This window comes from Blennius ocellaris (genome assembly GCF_963422515.1).
Source record: "Blennius ocellaris genome assembly, chromosome: 7".
Classification (NCBI taxonomy): domain Eukaryota; kingdom Metazoa; phylum Chordata; class Actinopteri; order Blenniiformes; family Blenniidae; genus Blennius; species Blennius ocellaris.
In genome coordinates, this window is record NC_137656.1 from 21,956,704 (window position 1) to 21,981,208 (window position 24,505).

The window sequence follows — 24,505 nt, forward strand, 5'->3', positions numbered from 1 at the left end:
TCCATCAAGCCTGCTAAATAATTAGCAGAAATGTCTCTCGAACAAGCCACCAACAGATGCTCGAACACCCACAAGGTGAATGTGGATTCACTTTCTCCTCGGTTAGGTTACCAGAACTGAAGGGTTTGGGAAACAAAAACAAATAGATAATGGAGCAACTTAAATGGGCATTGCTGCAGATGAATGATCAGCCCCAGCTAACGCTGTAGTGCCACCTCTTTCTGGCCTCTCTGGCAATCTGGCATTGTTGGGCCCCTACTGTGGAGCAGCATGGCACTGGGAGTTGTGGTCGCCAGTCCCCCCATAGCCCCAGGCTGCCTCTACCTTTCGTATGCTGCTCAAGGTTAAAGGGATCCCAGTTGGGTGCTTAACAGTGTTGTGCTCGAATCTGAATGCCTTTTTTTTTTTCTCAATTCACTGTCTAGTGTGGCGACTGAGCCTGCAAAACTATCCACAACTGTTCATCTTTGGTGTATTCCACTCCTATAATGTAGATCGTGCTTCACTATTCCAGCTGTAACATTTCCATAGCAGACCTTTAAATCCCCACACCACTGTAATACTCTTATAAAGTATCAGGGGTAAGTGATTTGAACCATTTTACTGTGAGGATATGCTGTTTGCCGTACACGTGCAGCTTTTGCTGACATTCATTTTGAAACCACTCGGAGCACTTGCGACTCAGAGTAACAATGCTGGGGGGAAAAAAATGCCTGCTGAGCTCTACAGTGAATATACCTCTGACCCACACCGAGGAAAGGGAGATTTATGAAATCCACATGTTTAATACATTTCATTTTGTCCAAGGGATTTGTATTGCTTACCACAGTATTTTAGGGTTGAAACATTCTGTATAGTCACAGCTTGTATTGTCTGAGGAGAATAAACCCTGTCCGGTTCTGGCTGCTGAAGATTTGTTTTATAGCGCCTCCTTTTCCTTCCACACATCAGCAATGCACTGTCTGAGCTATTGCATTTTGTTGTGCCGAGGTGTTGGGTATACACACCCTTAATCTTTAATGCATAATCCTCTGAAAATCCGCTACATAAATGAAAAAGATAACCCTCATATCAGCGTGGTGACAGAAAATAAGATAGCCAGGTAATTTAATAAAGGATTGACGCTGGCCCCGGTGTGATATGGTGTGTGACCTCTGTGTATTCATTGTGTAGCACAGAGCAGGTGAGCACTGCTTGGAGAGAGTAGCTCTTCCTATTCTAAAAAGCCTTCCTGGGAGTGTAACATCTGTGGTGACAAACAGAATGCACCATATGGATTAAAGTGCAGGGAGGGTAGTCACTGAAATATTTGCTTTCCCAAAGTGTTGACACAGTATGAGAAAAAAAAGGAGAACCATGCCTGCGCTTTCCTCCAGTAATCAGGTAGCAGTTATTGCAGTGAAGTGTTTGCCTACCTAATGGTGTTTCCATTTTGTGTGAGTCTGTGTCATTGGCTTCCTATTTGGATCTGCCTTTCTCCCACAGTAAGTGCCAACCGAGCAGAGGCTGAGCTCGTAATACTTTGTGTGTTTGTTCTGTCTGTGAGAATCAGCCAAAATGACAAACTGATGAATGGCGAGAGAAAGAAAAGTATTTTGAAAACATCACAATCGTGGTCAGCCACTGTTGTAGGAAGCGTTTAGTTCATTTAGCAGCTGACCGCATCAGGTCATAAATACTCCTCCGCGAGCACGCTTGTTTTACATCTAAAATGCACTTGAGTGTAATGTTGACAGATATAGCTTGTGACGAGTGATAGTCAGAATGTATGAGCGCCCATAATGCCGCTGTCAACCTCTGGTGCCAGACTGAAAATAAGCAGTTCACCTCTGTTTTCATTCAGGAGAGTGCAGCAGACAGCACTGGCTTCTCCGCTGTATTTATTGACTTGTTTTACTAGCCTGAAACAGGGTGCTTTTATACGGGCCTGCTCAGTCTTAAGACTCTCCAGACATTTACATTATTCCTGACTGAGTTACACACACATATAAAGGAGCACGTCCGCAGGCTAGGTTAGATATATGCTCTTTTTCCACCTCTCTTTCTCTCCTACATTCATACAGACTCGTGCACCATTTTATTACCCCACCATTTTAGATATTGTTACACTTTTCTATTATTACACTTGTATTTCATTCAATGGCTTCTGCATGTGGGATAGTTAATTATTTCAGAGTGTTTTAATGGATATAAAAATATTGCTTGGGGTTTTGTACCGGGGCTGAATGAATGCTGCTTATAAAATCATAATGTCAACTTTTTTTTGCTTGTTTGTTTATACTGAGGCTCGTCGGAAAGTATAAAGGCACAGATTTCACAAGGCTCTAAAAATCATGTTTCGCTGACTAATCTGCACAACTGCAGTGGAAGATAATGAATGCCAACGCCAGAGTCACCGCCGACACTGTGATCCCCCACACCCAGCCTAAACCTCCAGCAGTATTTACATGATATTTCATTTTAAAATAAACCTCTTTTCTCTCCCACTGTGAAGATATTGAACTCTTTCACACAGATGTCATCTTAACCAAAGCTTATTAAAAAGATGGACATCAAAGTTGTGGGTGCCCATTTATCTTATAGCGCTCTAATTGGCCACCACAGGCTAGAGAACAACTAACTCCAAAATAGGAGGCGTCAAGTGGTTGGGCTAAAGAAGAGGGTGTCTAAAGACCTCTCAGTGGATTCATTGCCAATAAATCCTTTCGAATGAAAGCTGGGCTTTTCAGGGGGTATGGAATTTCACAAATACATTATGAAATGTGATACGCTGAATTAACTGAACACTTATGGCCACAGGGTTTGGCTTCTTTGTTCTGCTATTTGTTGTGGCGACACTGTCCTGTGCCTGACCTGCAACTTCAATGTTTGCTTGACGTCTTTGCAGTTTTTAATATCCCCGCTGAAGACATGAGGCAATACGCTCTGAAAAGGTCACGCCGCGCAGTAGCCATGAGTAAACTGAGATTACCTCCACTCTGTATAGTATGTCTTGTTTTGAATTAACTATTCGCCATGGCCAGAGTTTCTCCGGCCAGAGTCACAGCCACTCCATCAAACACCACGCACAGGCCCGGGGTGAATAATGTATTATGTTTTCCACTCAAGTGGGCAATAAAAACACAAAAACAAAGTCATTAATTGCCCACATACAGTAACCAAATGCCATCAAGAGCCCGTGCTCTCATTAACCTGGCACCTAATTATCTGCCTCCAGTCTGAGTCCTGACAAGCCCCACCGTCTGAACCCTCAGCCTGGTTGCGTTGCGTTGTGTTGTGTCAGCACTCGCCAACTGTAGCCGAGGCACCATTAGGTACAGAGAAGACAAAAGCTTCCCACAGCAAAGGTTCCCTCTGCATGTGCCACCACAATGTTCCTCCTGTTAATGCCTTCCCTTCCAATTAAATCTGCAACTGTTAATTATTGTAATTATGAGAGTGAGCTCCCAGCTCCCCCCCCCCCCCACAACCCCCCAAACCCTTCCCTTGCCGGTGTGTGGAGACGCTACGGGAGCTGTTGTGTTGCTTCAGTGGCGCCTTGTCTCTGCTCCAGTGAAGCTCTAGCAGCGAATTGGATGCGGAGGGGGATTTGGTACACATGACAGCGGTGACGTGAGGGAGATTGCACGGTTCATCTTGGATAACTGGGCGAGCAAGTCACAGCCAATGGCCACACCTCCAGTATAACTCATTAAATGATGTGTAAAGTACATGCTGGGAATAATTAGCTCCAAATAACCTTTTTTTTTTTTTTTTTTTTTGGCTTCCTTGTATTGCACAACAACAAAAAAATTGTACTGTATTATCTGGAGGTGTACAATAAGACTATTCAGCAAGTCAAATGAAATGGGGGAGATGATATTCTCGCGGCCAATCATTCACTCATTTGCTGGGAACATGCCACAGTCATTTTGCTCCTTTCTTATGGTAATGTGAAACTCTTTTCTTGCCGCGTTCTTTGAGAGACACTTGCGATGAATTCAAAGTGATGTGTTGAGTATAAGGAGAGCTGAAAAAGAGTGGATGGCAGGCCGGCTGCCTGTTAAGTCTCTGCGTGTCTCAACATCCTCTTTGGCCTGTTTCTGTCACAAGCTGTTGTTTGGCCTGGACCTGATCTGCCCAGCTCCTCTTTGCACTACACTATGTAGACCCTCGCTGTAACCTGCGACAAACCTCAGACTCAGGATGCATCCAGAAACAGGACTAGTACATTCAACCTGAAATACTGGAGGTGGATGTGTTTTTTTTTTGTTTTTTGTTTTTTTTTATGAACTTTATCAGTGCTCGCCAAGACATGCTTAGAGAATCGGCACGTCAAGCACAGCTTCATTCCCATGCCGTAACCTCATTTTGCCTCGTAGCAGAGTCCTCGCACGCTAGCACAACTAGCAAAGGATTCTGGCTTTACCATTTGAAGCTGAATTCTCTTCTATAAAAGACACTGAAGGAAAGAGCAGCTCCTTCTGCTTCAGGCAATTCAGCCTTTTCGTGGATACACTGCAAAATCTAAATGATGGACTGTCAACTCTCTTGCAGGAATGGCACTGCAAAGAATAATCTCTCTGGCAGTGGATCATGGTTGGCTGTATGCTACCAATGCCGTTTCTTTGTTTATGTGAGAATGTAGCCTTCACACGCACACGTGCAGCCGCGAACGTATGCACATGCACAGATGCAGACAGTGAGAAACGCACAAATACAGAAGCACATTCACAAAATGCTTCAAGCCTAAATCCTTCTTTAGAAGCATACAGTGAAATATATGGGATTAATAACCTGAATAGCATTATTTTTTTTCACCTCTAGCCTTTAAAATAATGCACGCTTGGCTTGCTGTCTGGATGAAGTTTTGCCGGCGTATTTGCCTGACTATCGGTGTGTACAAGACCTGCTGTGTGACCTGGTTTCATGCAATCTCCATCTTCTAATTAGGAGGCTGCAGAAAGGCTGGAACGAGAGGAGGAGTGATTAGTTGCCTTTGGGTATTTCATAAGTGGCTTTCAGTGCCACATTTGCATTATTTGCTTGGGGTCTGAATAACAAATCAGCCTACCTTTGCAGCAAATTGAGGCTAGCAGCTAAAGACCATCAATACATGAAATATAAAATGAAAGTGAAGAAAAGAAATAAGCAAAACATGCTAACACAATATAGGGGGTTAAAATGAAATATTGAAACGTGAAATGCAATAATGGTCTCAAACTGATCCAAACTCAAAGTCCCTGTGAATACACAGGATTTAAATATTATTTTGCTAATGTACTGTGTATAATTGCCTTGTTGCCCTCGTCGTAGGGGTGGAGTGTCTGCTTGAAAAACACTCGGGTGTGTCTGAGTTTGTGTCTCATTCTGTGACTAGCAGACCATGTGAACCATGTGGGCCCTATGTTGAAGCCCCATGCTGTATGTGTCCTGTAGGGTCAGTCAGTGTGCTGATCTGTAGCGGAGGTCCTGTCCACTCATTTGGCCAGTCTCCCCAACCGCTGCGTGCGGCCGCCACCGCCAGGCCTGGTCAGCCATCACTACACCACTTGGCCGTATGCCCATATCGAGTCTTAGAGGGCAGGAAACAAAGTGGGCACTCACATGTCCACATATAAACACACGAAAACACACATCTCACACACACACACACACACACACACACACACACACACACACACACACACACACACACACACACACACACACACACACACACACACAAACACGCACGCACGCACGCACGCACTCATGATCACAGCAAGTGACAGTGGCTCTTGTTTACCCAGCCCTCCCACCCTCTCTCAGTCTCCTTTCATCCTTTCCCTCTAGTCTGTCATGTTGTGTGTCACTTCCCACAAATGTCAGTGCCACCGTGGGACAGTGATTAATTTTGGTGTGCCTGGCAAAATGTCTTCAAGATGTTTGTTTGGGTTGTCTTTTCCCACCCCCTTTCCCACCCCACTCCCCGCATGTCTTGGCGTCGTGGGTCGAGAGTGGCAACCCCCCCCCCCCCCTCTGTCATGCCCTCACTCCCACCACTGCTGTCATAGCCTTTGCTTTATGGGAGGCGGCTCATCATCATCCAGGGACAAAGGCTACCTGAACTGACAGAGATCTTCTTTTCTGACCAGAGCCACTTTTTCTCACTCCCCACCACCACCTCCATCCGCTGTCTGTTTAGTGTGTGCTGGTGGTGTATGATGGGAGAAGTCTTGACCCAGCACTGGGGGGCTGTAACACTTCACTGTCAGCGCGGCTGATTAGCTTATCACTCACCGCACAGGGAGGAAATACATCATCATTCCAGACAGGGATTCCCCAGTTTAGAGCTCGTCTTCTTTTCCTCAGCATTTAATCACTTCGCTCTTTGTCCCCTCCAGTATTAGTAGCCTCACCTCTAAAACCAATCCTGAGTAGTTCACAAGGAGAGCTCTTCACCTTTTGGACATTTCTCTAGTAAAATCAGAGCGACTCCTCCATCTCTATAAAGGTACTGTCTATTGTCTTGGGAACACAGTGCAACATTGTAAGCACATGTTGGCACAGGTAGTTTGATTTAGGGAAAAAAGAAGAAGAAAAACAACAAGCCATCCTCCCAAAATGAGTCTTTTCATCTCACTCACTCAACAAAGAAAGTGAAACACAAAGTGGCAAATGTACTTTGGCTTCCCCACAGTGCGGTATCAGGTATGGTAATTACTCTGCCATTAACATTGGGAATAGTTAATGTGTATTAATGTGTTAATGGCATGTTAATTACTGTACATGCAAGAGAGAGCCTGCAGGCATTTTCTCAGATTCTTTGTGCCATGTGGATGTAGGCCAACCTTAAAAAAAAAAAAAGCCTTTAAGAACATCGATGAAAGAGGATCCTTATGTTTCATTTGTCAGAACAAAAGATTTTCAATGGTAATTTGATCTAGCTCTCCGCTTCTGGAGCTGAAGGTTACTGATCCAGGCGCCACGACAAAGAAGATGATATGAAGTCAAAGGAGACGTGGAACGCGGCTGTAGTGACACTGGCCTCTTTGTGAAATGGATACTTTAAGCCCTCTGTAGTCTCCAGTGTGTTGCTTTGGCAGCGGGTTTTAATAACACGGTGGATTAGAAACCCCGGATCCTGAGTGCCAAGCTCGAGTAAAAGCTCACCTTGGACGAGCCTCAGTAACAGGCTAGATGCCATGGTCCTCCTTCTCCTCCTCCTCCTCCTCTTCCTCCTCCTCCTCCTCCTCCTCCTCCTCCTCCTCTTCCTCCCCCTCCTCCTCTTCCTCCTCCTCCTCCTCCTCCTCCTCCTCCTCCTCCTCCTCCTCCTCCTCCTCCTCCTCCTCCTCCTCCTTCTCCCAGACGCCTCTCTCCTCACATGGTCTACTCCACAGCTTTAAGAGAGATGACCTTTGCAAATATTGACAGAAAATAAATTCTGTTTCGATTAGTTAGCTTTGGGAGACCTTTGTGGATCAATGCAATTAGATGAACAGAGTGCCGATACGTGGCTGGAGCCATTCACTGGAGGCACTGTGCAGAAGGGTAGCTGCAGGAGGTCAGGGTTACTTGTAATGAACAGGATGTTTTGGAAACAGTGGTGGAAGTAACCAGGGTGTGTATCATCAGACACAGGAAGGTTCATGTTACCATGACAAAAAGAGCTTACTATCTCAAAAATGGTTGTTATTGAAAGAAAGATGTTGCAAAGCGAAAAGGGAGAAAGTCGGATTTGATCTGCGAGAAGTGCCCCTCTTCCAGTGTGTCGTCTGCTGGCTGACAGTGCAGTCAGTGCGGCAGAATGAGGTGGAGAAGCCCAGAGCCACCTCTTCCCTCTTCAGCAGGCCACATTAACCCAGCAGGGCTCTGCCTTTATGGCTCTCCTGCTCACACTTCAGTGATGAGAGTAAACAAGCAGCAGGCCAAAGGTCAGCTAAGCCCACAGAATAAAAGAGGGCACAAGGGGAAAAGAGGTGGGAGGAAAGGAGAGCGGCCCGAGGCAGTGCTCAGATCACTGTCAGGGCTTCAAGCAGGGAATGATGTACGAGACAGCCGCCCTGAACCGGAAATGATTATAAACAGAGAACAGGAGAGACTATATGAGAGAAAAGGAGTGCATTGTCTTTATCTGTCAAATTTGTTACTTCCCTGGATCAGATAATAATGGTGAAACCTGTGAAATGTGAAAAGAAGAACCACCCCTGAGTGATAGGGATGGATTAATCACAGTGTCTCCTTTTGTCTCAGCTTTGGAAGAGAAATGAGGAACAATCACATATGCAAGTGCTTTTCCCAGCTGCCCCACCAGTATTGTTGAATGACAAATGAGGCCGATTTAGGACATGTGACATTATTGTTATTATCACAGTTTCTGAGATTTGCTTTCCTTTTACACCATTAAATGTGTTCCGTTAATTAAATACATCATCATGAAATAACTGGGACATGTATAGATTTTTCATTCTCAAGTTCCTGTTGCTCGCAGGCTTTTCACCAAGGTGACACGACTCCCACACTTTCCCTTTGCACTGAGATTAATCCCACTTTGACTGTGGAGGTGGATTAGAGCTAAACTTGGGTGCCCAAACTTGTTTTAATACCCATATCATCAGACAATAACAGGATAAAGATTTGTGCAGGAAAAGCAGCATTGCAGTGCTAGAAATGTGACTGTGGAATTGCAAGTTACTATACAGATTTGTCAACCACACAGCAAATTAAAGATATTATCTTCCTCCAGCTTATATTGTGTGAGTTGTGTGATGATGCTGAGCTCAGGCGGGGAATCCACAATCTTTAGCTTCCCCAACAAAGGTGCGCTGAAAGAGACAGCTGGACAGAAAGAGTGTTTTTTTTTGTTGTTGTTGTTTTGTTTTGTTTTTTTAATTTTTCGTATTTATGTGCTGGAGACAGATGTGTCATCCCTCCCAACATGTGTTATGAATGACCAGCCAGAGCTGCCGTGGCACAAATACACCCTGGTGGACTCCTGCAGGGCCGTCTGCTTCTCAGAGCAGCACAGTAATCATTTTTATCCCGCTGATTTCCCAAATAGAAATAGACACGTATGATAAAAATGTCACGGCCACTCCACATGTCAGTGGACTAACAGGATTACATGTCACTTTCTAATGTCTCGCTCTGTTTTCCTTTGCTGTGAATGGCCACTGTATTGCACACAGGAACTTTGTGGTAATATATGGTAAGAGACAAGTAGCTCTTTATGGCCTGTGATTATTTAGTTTGAATGAAACCAGTGATTTATGCCCATTTAGCTGAAAAGCCCTGTAAATTCCCTCAGCTGCATTTCCCCTGGATATAGAGTGAGTGGAGTGAAAGTGACAACTGGGTTTGGTGTGGAAATGTACGCTGCGTCCCAGAGTTATATTTAATATACCTGACATGAAAAACGTGCCTACCTACTTACCACCACCCGCAGCACAAAGGAAAGTGCAGCCTGCTGAGCTTGTGTTGAATCAGAGGGCAGGAGTAAATACTGAATTAGAAAAATATGAACCGTTGTGGCAGATAAACCACCAGCTATTAGGGCATGTTGAGATATGTAGCCAGGCATCTGGTCAGTCAACATTTGAATCATGTGCCATTTTGTTTCATGCTGCACAAACTGGAATAGAAACAGTCGAGTCTGTCCAGAACGATAGCTTTGGGTGGAGTTGTGCAAATGCAGTGTGATGTGGATGAGGGTTAGTGGAGCAGCGGCATATTGTCCACATGGATGGCTTGGCTCTGCAAGCCTGATGGAGCCTTGTCCAGCATCTCAATGTCTCCAACACAAATAGCCACATTCATCCACTCCTCTCACACCATTACACCTAAAAGACTCAAAGCCAGCCGATCCATAAATAGAGGCAAATTTGTTTTTTCAGTGGCACAGCAGTTGAACAAAACACAAACAGAGACGAAAACATCAGAGAAGTGGCTGCAATATGCTTCTTCTTTTTTTTTTAATCCAGGATTGTGTTTCTAAGACATACAGAGGAAAAGAAGAGTTTTTCTCGAGGTATTTACTCTTGCCGATGGTTTACAGGGTCAGCCGGTCAGAGCATGGTAAAAGGGCTTCTCTGATTGCATGCCTACTGGCTGACACAATAGAGCCACTAATCTTCTTATTTAGAATCCAGAGGCTGGCCATATCTTAATGAAGCTGTAATGAGCTGTTGAAAATCCCTGAATTGCGGGAGGGATTATTGAATTGAAACAACTCTGGTAATCATAATGTTCGAGTAGCCACTCAGTATTTACTGCCCATTGAGCCACATTTTTATCCACTTACCAGAGTGGATTGCTTGTGCTTGTTTCTGCTGTAATTCTGACCCGCAGTGTTTTTCGTTTTCTTTTTCGTTTGTTTATTCTCAGAAAAAGGCTGCCGTTGTGGCTGCGTTGCCAGTGCATCCAGGTGTGCATGTATGCTATCTGCTGTGTGATTACGACTCGCTGACAGCCTGGCGAGAGCGAAAAACCAGAGGAAACAAACAGCAGGATCGGAGAACAAAAACAGAATTCATAAATGAGCATTTCGCATAGGATGGGCTCTGCCTCAATTTACCGCCCGTAGACATTCGGTTTGCCCGCACAATTGTTACTCCTTCCTAAGATATTCCTAAATCAGAACGTTCCAGAACTACAAGGTCCAAATACTTACAGGCAAATAGAAACAGGGAAAGCAGCAGTTACTTTTTGCAGTACCCAGCATTCACCGTGTGAAAGACAGACACACTTACTGGAGGTATAGTTTTCTGTTTAGCATCCGTTCACAAAGTAGAAGTGCCACTTCACCATTGAGCATTTGTCAGTTTATGGATGTTGCTGTCATGTCAGCCTTCCCGTACACACAGTGTGCAGCGCAGTGTGTAAATAAAAGAGAACAGGCATAGACATGGTCGACAGGAACACTGCACATACACGGGAGGCACTCAGCTCATACCTGCAAGGGAAGCACTATAGTATCGCAGACTGTGTAGACCTAATACTATTAATGGCATTTAACAATTCATCAAGGACCTATTTGATCTCTTATTTTCTTTTAATACTGTTGTGTTTTGGGTTTTTTTTGTTTTGTTTTGTTGTTGTTTTGCCTGAATGGCATTTTGCTGAAACGGTCCCCTTGTTTATGTGTCGCTGCAGGTCTCAGCATCCGTGGTGCCCAGGAGGAGGACCCGCCAGACCCGCAGCTCATGCGTTTAGACAACATGCTGCTGGCAGAAGGAGTGGCGGGGCCAGAGAAAGGAGGCGGATCCGCCGCCGCCGCCGCCGCTGCCGCGGCCTCGGGCGCAGCAGCCGACAACTCCATCGAACATTCCGACTACAGAGCCAAACTGACCCAAATCAGACAGATCTACCACACAGAGCTGGAGAAATACGAACAGGTAATAGGATCCTTCCAAGATCGACATTTAGACTGCCTTTGAAAGGTTACCTGTGTGTGCTTTTCAGGCACTAAACTGTTATGTTTGTCACTGTTGAAGGATTTAAATAGCCACGGCATTACCTGTGATTTTGAATTTGACTTCACATTCCTATGGACCGACCGAGATTTTTTTAGTTTATATTTCTCCATATTTCTATCTTGCTCCACTCCAGTATAATATGGAAATAGCAGTATGAATGAATATAATGGGACAGGATATATTGTCCTGCTAAAAGAGCAGTGGTATTAATAATTAGTGTGTTGTGGTTGATGATAGCGATCCAAAGAAGTGCCCCAGTCATTTGTGTTAAATGAAAGTATGATCGGCTCCCTCACCTAGCACTTTGAGCCTGCCATTAAACACAGAAGCATTATGGGCGAAAATAGAAGGTGTAACAGTGATGCCTCAGCAAGCCAGTGAGGTAAATTAGACTAATTTACTCTGTGCTCTCTGAGAGAGGAGGTGGGTATGCGGGGGCACACAACACTTCGCCTGGAGTAAATGCATCTTTCTTAAGGGTGTTTCCAGGTTTTAATTATCTAAATGTAAATACTTAACGAATTTTACTCAGAGTAATGAGCTAAAGTGTGCACTACGTAAATGAGTTATTCTAATTAATCATGTATGAACTACTGGTTTAACGAAAAGCTGTTTAAATTCACTCTGCATTAAGGCCAAGCCAAATTGCAGATCGGCATTTATTCAGAGATGACTTCACCGATTATGTCATCTAAGTTATAAGCAAACAGTGCACTCTGGTGAAGCTTTTAGCACAAAAGGGCTTGTGCATAATGAACTCATTCAATATGTGAAAAATGTCTACAACTTAAGAATATTGATCAACGAGCTGGAGACGTTTCAGACTTTTCGTGCCTGTGATTTGGGACGTTTTGCAGAACTCATTTTGGCTGTTTTTGTCACTCTCTTGGCAGGCGTGCAACGAATTTACCACCCATGTGATGAACCTGCTGAGGGAACAGTCTCGCACGCGGCCCATCTCTCCTAAAGAGATTGAGCGCATGGTGGGAATCATCCACCGCAAATTCAGCTCCATCCAGATGCAACTGAAGCAAAGCACCTGTGAGGCTGTCATGATCCTCCGTTCCAGATTCCTCGATGCCAGGTCAGTGGATCCTGCCTGTTTATGACTGTGTGTGTGTGTGTGTTTTCGTATGTTGAAAGTTGCATCGCTGCCGTATGACCCACATAAGTAAATCCAGTGGGTGAAGGTCATTTTTAGACTGTGTGCAGCTCCTGAAGTTTCGCTCACGTTTCTAGCACAGCGCACAGTGTGAGCACTGCAGAGATGCATGATTTTAATTATGTTCATGTTCCATGCATTATCCATTTCCAAGACAATCATGCCCTCACACCTGAGAGCAGTTAAGACCAAATGAAGTGGGGGACCAAGTCGTGTGTAATGGATGGAGGGGAGGTCATCAGCAGGTGTTGTGGATTACCCTAATCACTAACAGTGTGGTGCAGCGTGGAGCTCCGCGGAGAGCGACACAAGTTGGAGCCAAACAAGCCAAGTGGAAGCACATTTGCTGCCCACTGCCTGTGTGAAGCGCAGTAAACAAGGCAAAATAAGCAAATGCTCAACAACATGATAAGTAGTGCCCTTGGGAGGGAAGGGGACCCAGATCTAGTTAGAGTTTGCTTGTTTCTGCTGGAGATCCCTGGGGCTGTGGCACTTCAGGAACAATGCTCAACTGTGCATGCCATGATTTCTATAATGTACCGAGATGCACTCCGACTGGGCTTTGCGCTCCATCACGAAGCCCACCCATCCGCTGCGCTAAACTCTACACATTACACGCTTGGACTGGAGATTGCAGAGCAACAGACCAAATTAAACATTGTATGTGTTTGGTGACTGTGCGTGCGTGCGCGTTTGTTTGTGTATGTGTGCTCGCCGCTCTGCTGGTCGGAGTCCTTTCTTTTGTGTGTGTCGGCGAGACTCTTGGAGCAGGACACGATATTCTGCTCCTGAGGGCCCTTAGTGCCCATTCCTCATTATTTTCACCATTTATGTGTGAGATTGATTGTGCAATTTGTGCAATCCAAATGGATGAGTTAATGCTGGTCTCACTAATAGGCTTGCTCGGCCTTTCTCTCGTTTTGCTCCCCACTCAGGCGGAAAAGGCGAAACTTCAGCAAGCAGGCAACAGAAATTTTGAATGAATATTTCTACTCGCACCTCAGCAACCCCTACCCCAGCGAGGAGGCTAAAGAGGAGCTGGCCAAGAAGTGCAGCATCACAGTTTCCCAGGTGGGTAGTGTTCATCTAACAGTATCTGGTGGGTAATGAAGATGGGGAAAGGGTAAAGCCTAGAGGGATAGTTACTGTAGGTCACACCATCAAGACACAATGTCCTTTGCTAACCTTGACATTGTGACTGCCTAATGATGCTTCAGTCAAGGCTGGCCCCAGTCAGTCAGAGCAGGGCCACAGGGAGGGGAGGCCTATATCATCTTAGCCTCAATCAAAGCACTATGTTGTCCTTTCTTAGCTGCCCCAACACTGGGTCCCCTGCCATTTCCCCCGCTCATTCCCATCCACCATGCGTGCTCTCTCTCTTGCCTGGTCAGTCGCTCAGGTCAAAACAAAAAAAAAAACCACCAAAAAAAATGGCATCATCCATTACTTTAAGAAAAGCAGTTAAAGTCTGGTGCTTCAAGACAGTGGACAATACAGGGTATTTATTTGTCTCTGTTTGCTCTGAAAGTGACCTTGCAGGAGTGTGCTAATTCACAGATCTATTTAACACTTAACAGATGCAACTTTCCCGCTTTCTAAATGTCAAAGCCTCCTCGTTGGGTAAACCTGAAGGCAATATCTCTGCCACCTAAACCCCACATCCAAAGTATTATGATCCTGTGCTCTCTTCTCCTGCTATGACTGTGACTACTATCTAGATTTTTTTTTTCATACTCTATTGTTCTATGGTTGTCCTCATGAGACACAATATCAGAGAAACATGAATCTATACAATAATCTGCAGTGTTTTGTCTGTGTGGGGAGGGGGTGATGAGGGGTATATTGAGTGTAGTCATGAAGAGTCAGATACTGTAAAAGCCCATTCTTTTTTGCCTTCAGGGGGTGGGAAGCACCATCACAGTATCACAGGTATGTCATAACTTCTCCTGATACACTGTTTTCATTTTTTTGTACTTCCTATGTTTATGTATGTAATAGCCTCATAGTTTTTTGTTTTTTTTTCACTGCACAGAACCTCCCTCCCGCACACTGACGGAATAATGTTAATGTTATTATACAGTATTTCTAGTCCAGATTTACATTTCGACAGAAGTGGATGAAAATTTTACAGCATTTACATCCCACGTTTTACTCACACAGGACCACAGCCTCTTTTTGATTGATGTACATTGTCACGCTGCACTCATACATCACCACATTATATGTGTACAATTGTGTCACATGTAATTTTACTGTATGACTATTGTTCACCACATATTTTTTTTGTTGACTTACTGTGTGGTCTCCTGGATTTTAAAGCTGCACTGAGTATTTTTTTTATTTGAATTTTCTTTATTTTTGTTTGTTTAGTTTTTGTTTGTTTAGTTTTTAACTCCCCCTGCCTCGCAGCCAACTGTGTGCTTTACGGCAGCGAAAGAAATGGCCACTGACTGGCCTTCACAGATGGAGCCCCCACTCCCCCAAAAACAGGCCACTGTAGCAGTTCCCATGAGAACAAATCGGTCCGTGCAGAAATTAGAGGGCTTTTAAAAATTCACTTGAACTCATCTCAGGCCCCATTAGTGGCGTACTCCTCGACAAGTGGAGGCCGCGGCAGACATTCTTATTGACTTATTCTTAGTGCTTTGGCTCAGTTTAAGTGAGTAACAAAGTCAGAGGCTCGACACAGTGCCGGGTGTACTGTAAGTGTGTTATCCTTCACCGTGGCCGAACCTTTCAAGAGTCACAGACCGCTCACTGTGGTCACTCCGAGGGCTCGGCTCAGTAATTTATCAAACACCCCGAAACTCTTTTGCAGTGCTTTGTTGATTGCACAAGTAGTTCATTAAGTAAACACCATCCGTTGTGAATGGTATGCCAATATCGCTGTGCGGCTTTGCTCGATACATCATTACTGATGAAATACCCGGCATCATTTCAGCGGGGATCATTTAAAATGCATGTGATGCACAGTCATCCTCCCCGAGAGCAAACCCAGATCCTCGCAGTTCAGACGCTGTTTTTCATACTGTCTGTTATTTCTGATGCCCTTAAAATGCTGCAGTGATAACCTTGAATGAACAACTACATTATTATCTGACTGTTTTGTGTCTGATTTTATGACCGAATCGTGCTTGTTTATAGCGAATATTTGAAGTAGAATGATGTACTGACGTTGTTATATTACCTACCTGCGGTCTCGACATGCAGGACTCAGTGATATTTTGCATGTGCATCACAATGAAGGCTGTGGTTTGTGTCCTGATGCTTCAGAGGCCGACTGATAAAATCTCTCTGACTGTTTATTGTTTATCATTTGAATGAAATACATTTACATTGCTATAATTTATAGGCGTCGTCTTTGAAGTGACATGTGACAATATTTTGATTATTTGTAATGCGTGGAAGGTTTAATGCATAAAGCAGGACATCAGATAGAAATGGTGATGGATCACACGCGAACATATATTAACTAAAGAGTAATATTGTCCTGAAATACAGTGAGATATTATGAATAATTAAAAATGGCACAGCTTGACCAGCATTTTCTTCCAAGTGTGGTCATAAGAGTTGCTTTTGAGCCAATTAATGTCAGGTAATCCAGTGTCACAACATGTTTCTTGCCACACAGAGGAGTCAACTGAATGCATGGCCACGAGATAAAGAAATTAATTTGCTCTGGAGATAACCACAACTTCCAGTGCCATGCGTTCGTCCAGCATTGAGCTGAAGCTTAGAATCACTCAGGCCAAAGTTCAGTGGGCAGATAAAAAAAAAAAAAAACTTTGTAAAACTGATGGCAGGCATCATGCAGTTCATTAATCAAGAGAATAAGAAGAAACAGATGATGTGTCAACTTTTGTTATGAATCAGTGGATCACATTTTCAACCATCACTGCGTAATTTGTAAAAGTAATGTTATTTTACGTTGGTGTATAGGATGTTTCTGTTGAGTCACACTTAATGATGAAAAATATGTCTTCATGTCCAAAAACCACGACTGGCTACAAGTAACATTTTAATAAATGTAGATTTCTTTTATATACTGTTTGCAAGAACATTTTGCCAAATTAAACAGACAGATGAGCATTTAGAATAAGATTTTCTGTAATTGTCAGGGGTTTGTGGGCACACCGTTGGCTATCTGAAAGGTCGAGAATATTGCATCGTCTTTGCTTCTACAATCCACTATAAGCAGGTTAAGTAAAAAGGATGATGGCCAGAGCTTTCATTGCTTCCAATTAAACCTTGCTTGTTAGTTTAACCTCTAGGTAAACCCATCAAACAATTGATGTCAAGGAAACCCTGCCAACAGTGGGCCTCGCCTGAATGGTCATTAATTTTAATTGCCTAGATATTAAAGATTTAGAGCACAGAGACGTGCAGGATAGAAATGATCTGATGTCCTGCAAATCCAGTCGGTTTTTACGCCATAGCATTGGCGGGCTGCTGGGGATATTAAAATTTAAGCACATGGGTGGAAATTAAATAAAGCGTCATTAGGGGCAGCTGCTCTTTGGCTGGTCCAGCCGTGGGCTGCAGGGCCTGAGAGGGGGGCTGCAGCACCGCGACAAGACACTCTAATTTATAGGACCATTAAAAACAAGCATCATCTCATTATTATTCCACTGTTATTGCAGAGCCAGCATTCATACATAAGGTCCACCCCTCACGCAACTTTTCACTGTCTGATGCTGGATGTCATCTTTTCAATTCGGGGAAATTAACGTGTCTAACTCCTCTAAATCTGAATTTATCCAGTTTCAAGCATAGGTTTGAACTCATGTCTGCTTCTGTTTGCCACAAGTGTAATTTTACTTGCTTAGAATATGAAGGGAATTGTCTTTAAAATGTCATATTATCTGTAGGTCGTTTACGTTTGTTTTTTCATAGTTGCACTCAGACTGTGCTCTGCTACAAAGAGCATGTGTATAAATGCATACATTTTTCAAAGGCTAAATATTTAAATGGTGACTGTTCCTTAGATTACCCATGTTTCTGTTTCCTATCTACTTAACGTCGATTTCAATCGATATCCTGATATGCATTTGAACTAATCGTGCCTCTATGTGCTAGTTTTTCTTGCATATTTCCATCTTGTAAGCACACATTTACACGGAGGTGTCAATCATTCATACTCACTGATCTGAGCATTCTGGAATAAATCAAACATCATCCATTTCACAGAGTGCCATGTCTGTATTTCTACCCCTGAAAGCCAGTGCTGATGTGAGGAATATGTATGTATAGCAGGTTGACTTTAGAGCCTGTGCAGTAAGAGCCCCCCTGTGTGTTAGTTTTGTCAGGAGACAGATCTGAGAGCATGTCATGCTCCCATCCATGAGAAGACACAAGTGGCTCCTGATTATGGCTTAATTAGCTTGTGTACCCGGCGGACATTACTGCAGGGGCTGGGAATTGGGTACTTGATGGACCCAAACATGACATCTTGAAACAATCATACTGCTCAGTGCACGGTGCTGTGGCTGCTTGATGTCTGACTCCTCTGCTCCTCCTCCCTCTGCTCTTCCCACACAGGTATCCAACTGGTTTGGCAACAAAAGGATCCGGTACAAGAAAAATATCGGCAAGTTTCAGGAAGAAGCCAACCTGTATGCCGCCAAGACTGCTGTAAATGCAGCACACGCTGCAGCCGCTGCAGTGCAGAACAGCCAGGCCAACTCCCCTACCACACCTAACTCCGGTAGGCACTGCTGCATATAGACAAAATTAACAAGGAAAAGAAACACAGAGAGAGAGAGGGAGAAAATAAAAGATCTGCCCTCTACCTCAGCTCTTAACCTGCTGCCTGCCTGCCTCGCTCGCTCATGCACCATTCACACAGGCAAGAGTGACAGGCTCTGCTCCCAGCTTGGGGATCACAGTGTCTCCTGTCTATAAGACAGTTGATGCCAAGCAAACTCATGCATAAAGAGAAGCGTTCCTGACTTGTGAACCGAGAACACATGTATTTTTGGCAAAATAAAATAAAAAAGAGAGAGAGAGAGAAAGAGAGAGAGAATTCAGAATGATGCCATGGGATTTGTTTTCCCTTGACTTTCTGTCAACTTCCTGTCATTTGTAATGTAATGGTATGTAGTCCTTCTGAATTGTCAACCTTTTCTTTCCTTTTCTTTTTTTTTGCTAAATAAAGCAAAACATATCTGCTGGGAGCATTTTACCTACATTATAAGGATTCGAGCAAAAATAACATTATAAGCAGTTGATAGCGAATCATAAAATAAAGTGTGGGGCCTAAAGGGGAATGTTTAGTCCAGTGTAATGAGTAATGTAATCCTCGGTTAGGACTAGTTTGTCCTGCGTCAGGGTGTGGTAAGCTTATGAAGTGGTCCCTTTTTCTTGCACCCAGGATTCCAGATGAAAGATGAAGAGTTTCAGCTGGATTCTGCAGAGAGCAAAAACACTCTTTTAAGCAACATGTTTACTGGTACTGGTCTTTTCATAAGCTTCTTATTGTCCTTGTCATTTACCATGTGATACCTTCCCCGCCAACTCTAGATTCGGAAATAGGTGATGTGGAACAATTGGGAGCTTAAGCGACCAACCACATATAGAACCGGTTCCCCCTTGTGTTCATGTGATTATTCATTTCATGTGTGTTCACCTCATTCGTAATGAGATCCTCAGCCTATCTGCATACCCCGTGTTTGGTTTCCTTCCTTCCTTCCTTCCTTCCTTCCTTTCTTCCACCTTTGTAGTTGCCTGCTTTATGGGAGTCTTTCTTCTGTGTATTTGTCTGCTTGAGTTGGGTCTGTTTGTGCAGACGTGTGCGCGTCTGCGTGCGTGTATGTGTGTGTGTCTGTGCTTTTCCCTTGATAGGCCTCTCATGTATTCAGCTACTTACATCTTCCCTTTCCAGGTTCTTCAGGTTCTTTTAACCTCCCAAACTCTGGGGACATGTTCTTGAGCATGCAGAGTCTGAATGGGGATTCTTACCAAGGGGCACAAGTCGGAGCCAATGTACAGTCACAGGTAGGATCAACAATCAGGGACAGTTCCTGACAACCGGTGCAGAGAGCTGTCCTTGTCTTGCCTGTGTACTGAGCCATCCACAGTGCAGTCTGAAGCACATTAAACCAAAAATAGAAAATAAGAAAAACACGCTGCCCAGGCGAGGGGCAGTTCAAATTACCAGGCAAGGCCTCCAATAACATCCGATTGACTGAAGTGTTTACTGACTATTTCGCTTTGGATGGAATATTTTGGCAGCCAAAATATAATCCCACCCCACTGCTATCATGCCACAAAGCAATTTCCTGGCTACTATTCCAAACATTTTGTGAATGCATTTGGCTTTGACTTGAGCTCTTGGGTTGGTATTGGGTTTTTGGTACTATGTTTACCCCTTTATTTCTGTACTCTATATCGCTATCCTTCTGTCTCATCCTGTTATTTGCTTGTTGTTGACGTCTTCCATGTTGTTAGTTTTACACGGCAACACAACCGAGACACTCGCTTTCATGCATTAATGAAAGTAAACAGATCTACCCCTTTTAATTATAATATAAACACTAATTAGAAACAGCTTTAATTTTCCTTACTTTCACATACACTTTTATTTATTAATTTTTATAGCTCCATAGTCCCTACAGAAAAATGAGCATGCTCATATTAATATGCTTTTGTTCATTTGTTTAATTTGAGGAATCAGCTTTTATTTGCTTTGTACCTTGCTGTCTGAGGAGTCCCCCCCCCCCTCCCCTCCCCGTTTTGATGTGACACTAGTTAGTAAGTCTGAGCATGTTTGTAGTCGGCGATGGACTCCTGCGAGACGCCCGGCTGACCAGATTGTCCACCCCTGTCTGTCCTTCCAGGTGGATACCCTGCGCCATGTTATCAGTCAGACGGCAGGATACAATGATGCTCTGGGGGGGAACACCATATACAGTCCACACGGCCTAAATGTAAGTGGATCAAAGATTCAAACACAATGTGAGACTCATCAGTTTGGTTCATGTTGTACTGAATAGTTGTATTTCAAATCTACTCGCTCCGTTTTATTGCTCATGAGTTTATGTCATATAGATTCTGATGCGAAAATTGTATCGTTGCATGCTAATTGCAATTATGTGGAAATGTGTATACACAGCTCAAAACCTTGATTTACCTCTTATTAATAAAAGGTGATTTAAAAAAAGAAGCCATTCACAGCGAAATAGGGAGGAAAAAATATCTTAATAAAACTTTATTTGGCTCACTGAGAAGATAAAAGGGGAGTCTCCCACTGCACCTCATCCGCTGCGTTTTAACAGTTTTGAAATGCTTCGCAGAATTTTTCCGTAGACTTATCTTCATGATAAAATGTGAACACGTGATGGCCCGCAGCTTCTCGCAGACATGAATTCCATCTTTCCTGATGAGGTTTGATATGGCGCCTTTTTGTAACGCAGCGCATAATCTGAAGCTATCAGGGTAAAGATTAATTTAGTTGATGAGAGAGGACGAGGAGTGAGAAAGAGACAGAGAGAGAAATACTATCAGACATCTCTCTCTCTCTCTCTCTCTCTCGCTCTCTCTCTCTCTCTCTCTCTCTGCTCTGTATCTGAACCGGAGGATTTGCTCTCTTCTGGGGTAAAACACATACTTATTTTGCATTACATTTTAAAACTGAGCTTCAAAATAAATGTTTGAACATCACCGACGCATTACAGAAAATCAAAAAGAAAAAGGAAAAAAAAAGTGATTCCTGTGAAAGGAAATTAGCATATTTGATGTAAACAAATGGCCGTGGCTGTCGCCATCTCGGTGCTGTTGGTGTCATTTTGGCTTTCCTGCAGCTTTATTGCTATAAGCTCTTTAGACATGTCAGCTCCTTGCAGGATCAAGTGTTTTTCCACTTTCTCACAAGGTTTCTCACTTCCATGTGCAGTGCAGACCTGTGCCTACTGGCTCACCAGAGCTCAGCGTGATCCCCACTAAAACATTAACTGACAGCCCTGAAAAACCTCAACGTGAGAACAAAAGAGTAATACGCTCAGAAAATGTGCTGAAAAACAAAAAAAATGGCAAAGCTTCAGTTTTTTTCTTTTTTCCATGTGTGTGTGTTTCGGGGTTTTTTTTGCAACAACATAAATTGCCTTATAGATATATTTGCAGAGACTAACCTTTAGCTTTGTTGGTGGTGACGTAGAGGGATCCAGTAAAGGCTAGGTCGTGCCTGGAGCAAAGCAAAGTCAGGCTGGCTAAGACTGGCTCTCTTGGAGAGGCCCAGCCTTGTCACTTCCACTCAGTTCTCCCCACCTCACGCCGCCCGAGCCCTCCCTCTTCTTGACTGACAGGAGAATATGTAGCGACAAGCTGTCGGTCGCCGCCGAAATCTGCTTAGACACTGATTTCAGGAGCTGCTCCCATTGGTCAGGACACGAGACAAATTTGTTTCTGAGAGTCTCTTTGCTGATGCTACTGTAATGCAAAGACTGAACTAATCACACAGCATCAACATATCTGCAACATGGTAATATCAGCTGACACCTTGCTTTTTTCTTTTTTTTTTTCCCTCTCCCTTCCTCTTCCACTTTTGGAAGCATCTCGAGTTTACCAGGCTTGTATTGCACAGTATGTGATAGTAATCGCAACCTTTCCCATGTGTGTCACAGGCTAATGGAGGATGGCAAGATGCAACGACTCCGTCTTCTGTAATATCTCCAACAGAAGGACCTGGAAGTGTGCACTCCGATACCTCGAATTGATCCGCTATTAATGCATCTTTGCCTCAAAGCAGGACATGGACTTTTTAACTGGCTGACCAACTGCAGAGAATAATTAAAAAAATATAAACTTTGACAATAGAATTGGGGTTTTTTTCCTATTCCTTGAAAAAAATGGAAGAAAAAATTTTTTTTTTCCCACGACCATTACATCCTCCATTATGAACACCAAGTGTTTCTTGATCGCTCTGTTTTCTTTCTGTCTCCATAAATCAAGCGTAATCACCATACTTTTATTTGCTTGTTAGGGGTAAACACACACACACACACACACACACACACACACACACACACACACACACACACACACACACACACACACACACACACACACACACACACACACACACACACACTCTCTCAGTAAACTTTCAGGATAATTATCTCCTCCGAACTCAAAATACAGGATGCCACTCGTATATTTTCCTTGACATTTTATGACATTTTAAATGCCCATTTGTTTGATTCCTGATTTAATTACTACTTTCCATTTTGATAATTGGGTTCCTGTTCAGTTTGTACAATGCACAGATTAAAGCAGCTGTTTCTTTGACTGTAATGTGCTCACAGTCTTGTCCGGCAACTCAACAATGCTGCTGTTGACAGCTCAATGGCAGCTTTGTAGTTACTTTCAAGATTTATTTTTGCCTTACAGCTGTATACATTAGTACAAGGAAACGACTATTCAAAGTCTGGAACATAAAGAAGTGTAATTGATTGCTTGACTATAACATGACACCATTCCATATTTTATAATTTGATGTTTAGTATGTACATATGTAAACATTTTTTTTTTGTACTGCTTAAGGAAATCAACAGACCCCTCCCCCCCTCGCTGTAGATCATCCCGTCACACAGGAGCAGGCCCCATTACAAAGGAAAAGTTGTACATAATATAGCATAAGAGTAATTATACATCCCACCAATCAATACGCAGCTTTATTACCTCATTCATACAAACCGATAATTTCCAACATTTCTGTAGCTTAGAGTGCTCACTTACTACCTCTAAACAATATCGCCACCGCCACCATCGTTCTTTTGGCTCCTTATTTAATGTTTTTATGTAGTTATTTTGATTACATCTTGTAACACTGTAAACTCTTCATTCTCTATGTAATCTAATGTATATTTTAATCTTTTAATAAAATGATGTTGCTATACTGCAACATTAAATGACAAAAATAAAAACAAAAACAACAAAAAAAAAAACAAAGTGAAGATGATAACATTATTAATACCGTGGGGGAAAAAGAAATGGGGGTGGAAAAGGGGAATGGAGGATGTTTGTTGGTCTGTGGCTTTTACGGAGGGGTCGATAAATAACACCCAACAGTGAAACTGTTGTAAATACTGAAGAAGAAGAAAAAAACATTTTGAATGTTGCTCATCTTGTTACTAAATCATGCAAAAAAAAGAAAAAAAAAAGACTATAAAAACTGTAATGCATAGAGGTTTCAGTATTCAGAACTGTAAATTTCCAGCTCTGTTCAACAGGGTTCAAGACTTCTTTTCTCTTTTTTCTATTGTATGTGATTCTGAAACTGAAAAGTCATGACAAATGATTTGTGGCAGTGATTCTAATGTATTAAAGATGTTTAGTGTTACTTTCTAACCAGACTACACCCTGGACTGAAAAGTCTTCCTTGTGGTAGTTGTGTAATTTCAAACATGAATAAACCTTTTGCTTTCATGACAGCAAGGTGTGTTTCCTTCTTTTTCTCCTTTTTCTCAACGTGTCTGGTCACAGGTGGAGTACAAAGAAAGTACTTTTCCTCTCTAATAGGGTAAATCAGTGGTGTGTGTGTGTATATACTGTATATATATGTGTGTGTAGCCATTGGGAGTCATCCTCATATCTGTCGAGTATATATACACGCACACGTGTACACAAACGGTGATCATGTCTGAAAAGTTGTAAGAAGCTTATTAAACCCTACTCATGTCACTTTTTTTTTTGTTTTTAACTTACATTCACACTTTACATAAGGAAGACCAAAATATTATTTTACATTTTTGAGGAGAAATCATAAGAAAAATAACCAAGTTGAGGGTAAAACTGAATTATTTAATTAAATGATGGATTTGTTAGTAAATGTGTTGAAAGTGTAATAAATGGTGGGATTATAAAATAAGCCTTCGTGCAATATGAGTTGAACAGTTGCAGACTGTTTATAAAG

General features: G+C 43.0%; 1 protein-coding gene across 5 annotated transcripts in view; it reads left to right on the top strand.

The window, feature by feature from the left end:
• pbx3b (pre-B-cell leukemia homeobox 3b) overlaps window positions 1-23,974 on the top strand; it is a 57,354-nt gene extending 33,380 nt beyond the window's left edge. Inside the window, exons 3-11 of one of the 5 annotated variants that reach the window (XM_080499353.1) lie at window positions 11,113-11,354; window positions 12,329-12,519; window positions 13,533-13,668; window positions 14,497-14,526; window positions 18,136-18,301; window positions 18,968-19,045; window positions 19,478-19,590; window positions 20,433-20,522; window positions 22,215-23,974. In XM_080499353.1, coding sequence (XP_080355479.1) covers window positions 11,113-11,354; window positions 12,329-12,519; window positions 13,533-13,668; window positions 14,497-14,526; window positions 18,136-18,301; window positions 18,968-19,045; window positions 19,478-19,590; window positions 20,433-20,522; window positions 22,215-22,307 — 1,139 coding nt within the window. In that variant the 3' untranslated portion in view covers window positions 22,308-23,974. The remainder of the gene's footprint in view (window positions 1-11,112; window positions 11,355-12,328; window positions 12,520-13,532; window positions 13,669-14,496; window positions 14,527-18,135; window positions 18,302-18,967; window positions 19,046-19,477; window positions 19,591-20,432; window positions 20,523-22,214) is intronic. The other 4 variants (XM_080499350.1, XM_080499351.1, XM_080499354.1 and 1 more) reach the window with 4 other exon arrangements.
• The last annotated feature ends 531 nt before the right edge of the window (window positions 23,975-24,505 follow it).